The following is a 10,457-nucleotide window of genomic DNA, read 5'->3' as shown; positions in this document are numbered from 1 at the left end:
TCTATCATAAAACAAACTGGATTTTATACACTGGAGATCTTCGAAAGACTTAATATGGTGTCTGTATCTTATGGTGCTCATTAGAATTTCACAGAGGGAAAGAGTTACTTTTCAGAGCGGTTCCATGAGTAAGCAACTCAGACATTGCCATATGTTTGGTTTTTATCTGTTCAACAGGAGAAATGAAGAAATAATCTTAAGACAATCTTTTTTTCTGTTTATAGTTACTGCCCTTCACCCCTACACAGGAATAGTGAGAACAATTGCGATGTCTTCAGGGAAGCAAATCAGAATTTAGATAAATGTAGGAAATAATGACAGAAGTTGTCTGAGCAATGACTGCTCCGACCTCCTCCATCCATCTCTTCCTTAATGATGAAACTATGGCTAGCAGTAACAGGTCACAAAGCAGTCAGACAAGAAGAATATTGTAAAACGCATTATTTTATTTAGTTCAATAGTCAAACGATGCAGAGCCAGCCCTGGTAACATCAATAAAGGCCATGGTCTCTGGAATGCCTATAAAAGGTTAAAGAGTATTGAAATAGGAAGAGCTGCTCAAGCACATACCGAGGTGAGAGAACAGTCTTGATCTAGAAGTTGACTGTGCAACATCTATAAATAAATTTTCCCCCAGTTCTAAAGATTAGATTTTAGCGTGTGTGAAGGCAGGGGCTTTACGCTTAAGGGTTCAGTTGCTGTTTCAGGCACTTCCCTTTGGGTCGGAAACCCAGCAATTTCCAGAGACAGCTATTATAAGAAAATGGACGGCATTATTGAAATGATGACGCTACACCCCTACCTCCAACTTGAGTTTTATAAATGAATATCGGAAGGCACCTGGCACTTATCATGGTAAGCTCCTTTATTACTGTAACACAGTTTTAGACTCTTACTTATCTTCCAAATCCCTAGGTACTAACAGTCATAGCTTTAAAAATCTGAAAGTTGTATCCTATGGATCCTTCAAAATTTCTTGTATTTTCCTTGTTCTTTTTAACATGGAATGGTTCCGTATGTAATCATACTTTCAATTAACTCAGAAAAAGGTGCTGAACAACTCGGTGGGGAGTTACCAACATTAAAACTAAACAAAGTGAGCATCCTCAAGAAAAATCAGTACTATACGATTTACACTTGGGCTGGTTTTTACTACACCACTCTTTGAATTTTCACAGAAGCATCATAAATCATTCAGTAATTTGGCCTGAGGAGATCAAAGACAGGCCTGGTTCCTGGTCTATTGTTTAAAATGCTAGATCACAACCAGCTTTAATAAATGCAAGAAAATCAAGAACATTTTAACATTTATAATGCAAGTCTGCTGACAACAGAAATTGCCCTCTGGATGCACAGATCAGTACACCAATAAGATCTGACAGATGGTACTATGACCTTGATTCACACGGGAAGAGGCAAATCAGTGACATATTGAATCCAGGATGTCTATGGAATTGAACTTGCTGAATGATTCTTACTTTGACACTCCAACAGAAGCAGCTGGTATTACCTCATTGAGTGAGACTCTTCTTCTGTCCTACATACTTGATCCTGCATCATTGAGACTGGCTTGACTAAGATTACTTATCTTTGGTCTAAAACATCTAGATTTCTTTGGTGCCCAACGTTGGGGTTTGGAACTGAGGGAAGGGGGGCATTATCAAAAAGAAATCCGAAGATTTGTTTTTGTTCCTTTTGAGTACACAGGGGCACTGCACATCTTACATAACAGGTCCCTTCTCCTCATAATCCAGTGGAAGTAGCAAGTGAAATACATAAAAAAATGAGGTACCTCAAAAATACAACTGAATTCAAGTGATCCGGAAGCTTTCAAACAGAATATTATCTGTCTGGCTGGGTGACCTACCTTCCGAGAGGTCTCGCTCCTGTCAGATCTTATAGTTAGAAAGCATGCAAATTCTCCAGCATCCATGCTGAGAAACACAAAATAACTTGCAACATCAGACAAATAATAATCCAGTATCAGCAATAATAGCAATAATAACATTAAAACGCACATGGACATTTGAGAACATTTTTGAGTTTGCTAGATCAAGAATGCCCACTGTCTGTTTGGGTTACTGTAAGTTGATCTTGCATTCTCTTCAGCCCTACGTTGTAGGCAGGTGGGCCAGGCCAGGCCACCTTTATGTTACAGATTCTCTTTACTCCTCCGTCGCCGTTTAACTGCCCCATCTTCTCTGGGGGGCTTCCTTTTCCCTACCTGCAGACCAAAATGAAAATTAAAGTGGAAATGTTACTTCGGAGTGTCATGAGAGAACAGGAAATCTTACTGTTCAATTAATTTTGCTTATTTTTTTTTTGCTGTTGAGACATTTTCAATTTTGGTCTCTGGAGGTATTTCTAACTTGACCACACCAGGAAGGGTTACATGGTTTTGGTGGCCACCTTATTTGGGGCATCACTGTGCTCTACCTTTTATTTTTGAGAATTTTTGAATTTTTCTTTTGACCCAGTATTGTTTAAATCTTCAAGTTCATTTAGTCCTTCTGCTTTGGTTGCTGATTTCTTAGATGTTAGTAAATGGACCCCTGCTCTGTCCAAACAACCTGAATGGTCCAAAACTGTGATGTGTGCCTCACCCATTCAACTATTTTGACCTATTATGAATTACATAAATCAGTAATACTATGAGGGATGAGTAGATGCTTATAGGGTTGCACTACTAAGTTTCAATAGCCTTAATTTCATCAAGATGTACACATAATGTCTATTTTAATTAGTCAACCAGCCCTCTGTTGAAAATGCAGTTCACAGAAGGGCCATCCAGATGTTAACCAGCATGTAACATTGCTTTTCTCAAAAGGATCACAGATATTTGGCACAGACCTTGGCATCCTGGTCAGCAAATTTCTGGAACATATTGGCATAAGTTTGCTTCTCGCGTTCATGGTGCTCACGAATCTTCTGCAGGCAGATGGATATCTGGGCCTGTGCAGCTTTGTTTTCTGTATTGATTTCCAACACTCTCTCGAAATCGCTCTTGGCCAAGTAGAACTCATTCATTTGTAGCCAGGCCTTACCTCGCCGGTACAGGGCCTTCTCATTGGAGTTATCCACCTCAATTACCTGCTTAAAGAAAGAACACTCGTCATTGGGAGCTAGTCAACCAGCACACAAGACCAGATGCACTTTTGTCTTGTCCAGTGCTGTATCTGGTCTTTGCTGACCACTGTGTTTCAGTACACTTGTCTTTCATTGTTTCTGACAGCTCAAAAAAAAATGAATCATTATATGAATTTCTATTCTAACATGTTAATAGTTTTGGTGTAAATCATATTTTCAAGAACTTTCCAAAAGAAAACTAACCACACAGAGGACAATGCATACCAATGTTGTCTACTGTTTTGCTCACAGCTACATTTATCCATTTTTATTTGCAGATTATCTACTCTTTCTTCACTGTGCTTTACCCAGTGTCTCTGCTGTCAATTCACACTGTCCTCACTTGTACATCTCTAATGCTCTGTCTTTGATGAACACTCGTCATGAAGTTGTTTAGCTAATAGATAAATTGCCTCAATGTGTCATACAGACACTGTATTCATGCTGTCAACATTTCCACTTCAGCTACATCATTTGGTAGTTTGGCCTTCATTCCCACTGCCTTTCTATGAAGAAGAGATTCCTAACTTCAGTCCTAAATGCAATTCCCCTTAATATCCACTGTTGTCCTCAAGTATCATTACCTTGGATCATCTTTATATCGATGCATTTTTTAATTTTGAAGATCTCCTAAAAATCCCATGTAACTGACCCTAAGTCTCTGATAACAACCCCTTCCATCATTTCTGCCCAGTTGTTTTTTTTTTTTACATTTCTTCAGAAATACCAGCCATTGGTGACTCCCAGCTCAAAAACCTTATCTACTGTATAGTATGTCAGTCTCCTCATGTGGAAATGTTTCATTTTAAGATGTTTAATATCACTTTCTCCAGATGTGCACTTTACTACTCCAATCATTTCATTTTAGAACTGTTGGGATTTGCTAATCTTTGAACTTCTAGTCCAAAGTCCTTAGCTACCTTCATTAAATATTGATCAACCAAACAGCTTTATTGGTAACACTTTAATCATGAAATGCTTATTGCAGATGCTATGTGACCTGACCTGACCTGGCCTGTTTTCTCTTGTGTTTTTGGTTTTTCATAGACTTGGCAAGGTTCTCATTGGTTACCATGCCTGTTGCTAACAGATAATATTACATTGATGCTACACATTAGATCAGCACACCTCAGATATTTATGATGGCAGAACACAAAAAATCAACTGCAGATTTTCTTTCAAGTGTTTCTTCATTAGTGAGGAAAAGGATAGTGATTTACTTTAGGACCCCATCAGAGATCTCCTCAAGTTTAAGGTGGTTTTCTGCTCACATCTCAAAGACATTCTTGTTAGGCTAATCGAGGATAATAAATTGTCCCAGTCTATGTGAGTGTATTGTCACAAGCGTCACGGCTCCATAATTCTGGTTTTGGGTCCTGGGCCAGGTTACTGTTCTGTAATGTGCACAATTTCCTCATGTTTAAACTGGTTTTCTGCTCACATCCCAATGACATATACTGTATGTTAGTCTAATTGGGGATGATAAGTTGTCCCGGTCTTTGTGAGTGGGTGCTGCTATACACTGGTATCATGCCAGGTTTGGTTCCTGCTTTGCAGATGATGCTGACCAGTTCTTCAAATTTCACTTCTGTCAGTTTAAATTAAACATTTTTTTTAAATCATTTTATTCCATTTTACGATCCCTTAATCTGGTAACCATTTCTCCAAATTATATTAAAATCCACTTCATTGCTGACCACTGTGTCTATACAAGCGCTCTAATCCTGTAGTCATGCAGCAAGTTAATATAAGTCATGACTGCGAAGAAAAAACTTTTGACTTGAAAGATACTGAACCTATCTTTTAATAACACAATATACAAGATAATATCTCAAATGACTAACAAGAAATGACACTTGAGACCCTGGCCTGGAATACAGCAAATTTTTACAGCCACTTTTCACTTCTTTAGTTCTGAATATTTTTACCAGACTCTCAGCCTTACCAGGTACTTTTCTCAGTTTAAATTAATGTTTATTTTCATTTAGATTTGGACCCTAATCATCACTGACTACTTTATTCAGTTAGTTTCAGACTCTTGAGCTTTGAAATTCCTCCATTCAAATTTCCCATTTTTGTTTAGGTTTTATGTCACGTTAAATATCTCCTCTTTGATTCTTCACCTTACTTGACAGCTGTAGTCAGTTCACCATTCATGCTTACTGACCAATGACTTTTCCACCTATGAAGTGCTCTAATTCTCATCTTATACCCTCATTAACCCTTCCTCCTCTTTTTTGCTTAGAATTTCCTCTCAGTTCTGTCTGATTAGCTGTAAATTAGTTCTGCTTGTGGACTAACAGCTGCCCCTAGTGACCAAATAGTCCAGTCATGTGAACTGCATAACTACACCTACTTACTGAACAAAGTGGGCAGGAACACTAAACAAACACTTAAAAATCACCCTGCATTGAGGTGGAGGAGCAGCCAGACCTTGTTACATTTCTCCACAGCATGTGAATACTCCTGAAGTCGTAGGTGACACATGGCCAGATTCAGCAGCGATGATAGTACCAAGGCCTTGACAGACGCCTGGTGTTCTTCTGAATGGTTTTCCTCTATCTCTAGGCAAGGCACAATCTTCTGGTACTGGATTACAGCCTGTATGTACTTCCCAGCCTGTAAAGTAATAAGATGACTGTTAAAGAGCATCCCATTGACACCACATTGTGCAGATTTCAGACAGTCGATTCTCATTCAATCTCTTTAAAGTCTCTCTAAAGCAACCAATGATGGGCCAACAAAATGGCACAGTCGTTATCACTGATGCCTCATGGTTTCAGGGACTTGATTCTCACCCTGGTCACTAATTGTGAGGAGACTGAATCTTCTCCTCATGTTCCTTTGGAGTTTCTCAGGAATTCTGGTTTCTATCATATGACTTCTGTTAGAGGCTTAAAACTAGAAGAGTGTGGTAAGTGTGCCTTGCAATAGACTGACATCCCATCAAGAGTTTATCCCTTCCTTCATCCCAGGGCTATCAAGATTGATTCTGGTGTCCCAGAATTATACAGGAATATTCAGAAAATGGATAGAGTAAGAGACAACAGGAAGCACCTATTGAAGTTCGTCTACAAATTGTGGAAGTATGCATGGTAGCAATGGTGTCATGCAAAAACTCACAAACTACCAGCACCAGCTTTTTTGTTTGCAGTTTTCCAAGGGTGTTGCAATGAGGCTTATACTAACTGCATCTCTCATGCTTGGATGCCTCATGATCATGATGTTGCCATTTGAAAAGTGGTATGCACTCTAGTAGAAGCGTCTCAAATAATAATGAGTACTACTAAAACTTCTATGTGGTGGTTTTTGTCTTTGAACATCCTACTTTAACTTAAATTTCTCTGACACTCTATGACCCTAAATTGGAGTGATACAGTGAAGATTAGCATGGTCCCTGGCACATGGCGTGACTCCACACTGTTCACTTTTATTCATCAAATATATTTCTTCAACGACCTAATCACATTGTTCCTTTCTTCCTAATGTTCAGAGGATTTTTTCACTAATAACGTGACTTCTTCAAACACTGATTCTCTGTCAGCTGGATTATGGCAACTTTCTTCTGATGGGGCTTCCTTCAACTGCTATCTGACCTCTCCTGCTCCTCCAGAATGCAGCTACTCAACTGGTGTTCTCTGTTCCTCATTTTACTCCTACTACTCCTCTGCTTCAGTCTCTTCACTGGTTTCCAGTTGCTGCATGGATCCAATCAAAACTTTTGTCTTAACTGATGGTTCATTGAACGGTACTGCTCCTCTATATCTCCAAGTCTTTGCTCTCTCCATATGGTCAAGTGTTCCGCAAACCAGGACAAAATTCACATTGTTCCTCCTGGTTTAAAGGCTCGGCCAACAGCCAAAACCTTATTTCCAGACCCTTACCAAAGGCCTTCCTAGGAAGGCAGAGGAGTGTGATTCCCCCTAAAGTTGGAACACATCCTGTCATCCCCTTTCTTAAAGATGGGTACCACCACCCATGATTGCCAATCCAGAGGCAGTGGATTAGTAACTATGTTATTATTATTATTATTTATCAGACCGTTTTCTGTTCCTAATGATTTAAAAGAAAACTTTAAGGAAACATTTGCTTATTTCTTTTGTGTTGTAAATAAAATCCCGATTGACTGCAACTCATACCATTCATGAACAATGAAAGAGAAAAGATGAAGAGGAACTCTAACTTTACAGAAGGTGTAATAATCTGTGAGCTCCAAATTAGGCCGTCATTGAAACAGAAGTGATTTTGAGAAAATAAACTCTGGTGGGACAGAACATAAAAGCCACTTTTCCTGTTACAGGTCACTGAACCTCGAATGGAATGACGACAGAGCTGAAGTGGATATGGTGTGTGCATGTACAGGCTATATTGTATATGTACACTACCAGTATGGGTTTAAAAAACCATTAAATGTTCCAGTTATTATTGAAATTTAAGCAGCTGAAGTCATGTGAATAACATGAAATGATACAAAGATAAGTGGTAAACTTCCAGAGGTTAAAAAAAAAGCATAGGAAACCAAAAATTGGAAAATAATGTCATTTTCAGAGTTATTCAAACAAGCATTTTTCACTGAGCAAGTAACGGGTCAGCAACTGACATCTTTTCTGCACCAATGGAAGTTGATTAAGCCTTGAAAGTTGATGCAAACAGTTACTGCAGGTGCCCCAAGTTTTGTTGAGTACTTACAAGGCCTCCATCTGTATAAACACAGTGTTGGAATAAATCATGTTGCTACACTCCCTGAAACATTATTTGTCAATATTAAGCTGTATATTGCTGGCATAATGATGCGAAAATGGCAATTAACAAAGGAAGACAGAAAGACCATTACAGCCCTTCAAAAATGTAGGTCCCTCAAGTGTAGAAATTGCAAAGAAAGAAAAGGTGTCATAGAGTACAGTTTCCTACATCATTAACCTCGGGCAATTTATTGTTTACCTTTGTACCTTTTCAAGTTATTCACTGGACTTGAAATTCTTAAATTAAATGTGTTTTAAAACTTTGGACTAACAGAGTATGTGTCAGCACTATGGCCCCATGGGTTCCCTGAAGGTATTCTTGTTGACTCCCAAACTCTATGTCCCTTCTCCATAGCACTACAAAGGCCTTGATAAGTGGCTGCACCTTGAAATATTGGGTTCCCTTTTGTTTGGCAGCAACTGCAAGCTCCAGCTTCTCTACCATGGTCATATCCCAAGTGTTCTTGACCTGTGCAGATACACAAAAACAAACAGTCAGATCTGGTTAGATCAGCACAATTATCTTTTCCTAGCAAAAAGTTTGCCTATAAACTTTGAACCCTCGATTAGATGAGACTGTTCTGTTCTATTCTCCCATTGCACTGCTGTCTTTCTTAAGATTATACTTTATGAAAACATTAGCTTCTTGGTTTACCTTTACAAACTCCTTCAGCAATACTTCGTAAATAAGATCTGCATTTGGACCAATACCAAAATGGGAATGTCCCTCTGTGCCAAAACCGTACCTAGAGGAATGAGACAAAGAATGTGAATCACCTGTGTGGCTGAAATGAACCGAGGGTTCTGGGATGCTAGTGTTCTGTCTAAAAGACGGTTAGGGGATTTTCTTTGTTGAGGAAGAGGAGAAAATTGTAAACTAGAGATGTACAAGGATGGAAAGCCAGGAATCAAACCAATCTTTCATCAGAAGAAGAGTTTAAAATGGCATTGCCGCACAAAAGTAAAATGAATCTCTTTCTTTGGAAGACTTCAATCATAAGAAATGCGTCAGAAATAACAAATTATAACGTATCCCAAACAAAAATTAAAGAACCAAATCACAAAAGCTAGAAGGGAAAGCAGCTTTAAGAGCTAAAGTATAAAGAGGACAAAATAGAGTGCACAATGCTGAATACAATTATTTAAAAAGTGTGAATGCATTACGAAATCAATTTCAAGGAAAATGTTCCTAAACATAGTTTATCTTTTAAACTAAGTAAAGACACACCATTTCTTTTTGCTTTTGACTGCACAAATCACACCACACTAACATAATCATTTTGTCTGCCTGATGTCCTGCAGACACTAACTGCTACTGTGATATGGATGCAATATAGCGCCCGACCCGGCACAGACTGACACAGAGGCACGTGTAAAATCCAAGCACACTTTTATTTTCTTCACCTGTGGGGCACGTCTTCCCCGTGAACCCCACAGGCAAAACACAGTCCCAAAAGCACTAAATACCAACAACACACTTTCTTCTTCCTCCACCACCACCACTCCTCACCAGGCTTTGTCCTCCTCCCACCCGACTCTGACCGCTGAGTGGTGGTTGCTGGCTCCTTTTATAGTTCACCCGGAAGTGCTCCAGGTGCTTGATCACTTAGTTCCGGCTGCACTTCCGGGTGTGACGAATATGCTGCCCCCACGGGCTCAACAGTCCCAAACACAGCACCCCCTGGCGGTGCCTGCGGGACCCAACAGGGCTGCACCCAACTCCAATTCCCAGGGAGCCCTGTGGGAACCCGAGCCACTTCTCCACCCCAGAGGGGCGGCCATCTAGTATCCAGGGGGAGGTATTGCACTGTCCAAGTATGTTCCCCCCGAATACGCCAGCCACCTGCCACACTACATTTTTCACTAGAAGGCAATAACGTAGATTTACAAATTACAAATTCTATAAAACAAATTTGAAAAAATATTTTTGAATGAGCTATAAAACAAGGAGAACATTGAAACTGTTACATTTTGGAGTCTCGAACATAGCAAAGAAGGGTCTTAGACCTTCAAGATGCTCCACAAAAGCAGGTCAGGACCCTCACTAGTGTGCCCAGATAAGGCTCACCTCAAGTCAGCCAGGCCCCAACTACTACCTGCAGGACTATCCTTCAAAGGCCCGCAATGGGGAGATGACTTTAAAAGTTCATTATACACTGCATGGCCAAAAAAAACGTTGCCACCAAAAAAAAAGGTCACACACTCTAATATTTCGTTGGACCGCCTTTAGCTTTGATTACGGCACACAGTCGCTGTGGCATTGTTTCGATAAGTTTCTGCAATGTCACAAGATTTAGTTCCATCCAGTGTTGCATTAATTTTTCACCAAGATCTTGCATGATGGGTGCATCACTTCATCTGCCTCTCTTCTTACCCTGATACACCCATCACTCTGGAACAGGGTAAAAAATCTGGACTCATCAGACCACATGACCTTCTTCCATTGCTCCAGAGTCCAATCTTTATGCTCCCTAGCAAATTGAAGCCTTTTTTTCCCAGTTTGCCTCACTGATTAGTGGTTTTCTTACGGCTATACAGCTGTTCAGTCCCAATTCCTTGAGTTCCCTTCTCATTGTGTGTGTGGAAATG

At 39.8% G+C, this 10,457-nt stretch overlaps 1 protein-coding gene across 4 annotated transcripts in view; it reads right to left on the bottom strand.

Annotated features, from left to right (window-relative positions):
- Positions 1–426: 426 nt before the first annotated feature.
- Positions 427–10,457, bottom strand: part of fkbp5 (FKBP prolyl isomerase 5) — a 106,602-nt gene continuing 96,571 nt past the window's right edge. For 3 of the 4 annotated variants that reach the window (XM_051925640.1, XM_051925644.1, XM_051925643.1), the window contains 5 exons: positions 8,524–8,614; positions 8,254–8,337; positions 5,560–5,745; positions 2,851–3,093; positions 427–2,224 (listed from right to left, as the gene is read on the bottom strand). In XM_051925640.1, coding sequence (XP_051781600.1) covers positions 2,153–2,224; positions 2,851–3,093; positions 5,560–5,745; positions 8,254–8,337; positions 8,524–8,614 — 676 coding nt within the window. In that variant the 3' untranslated portion in view covers positions 427–2,152. The remainder of the gene's footprint in view (positions 2,225–2,850; positions 3,094–5,559; positions 5,746–8,253; positions 8,338–8,523; positions 8,615–10,457) is intronic. The other variant, XM_051925641.1, reaches the window with a different exon arrangement.

This window comes from Erpetoichthys calabaricus, chromosome 3 (genome assembly GCF_900747795.2).
Source record: "Erpetoichthys calabaricus chromosome 3, fErpCal1.3, whole genome shotgun sequence".
In the NCBI taxonomy this organism is placed as follows: domain Eukaryota; kingdom Metazoa; phylum Chordata; class Cladistia; order Polypteriformes; family Polypteridae; genus Erpetoichthys; species Erpetoichthys calabaricus.
This window is presented reverse-complemented; position numbering and strand designations above follow the sequence as displayed.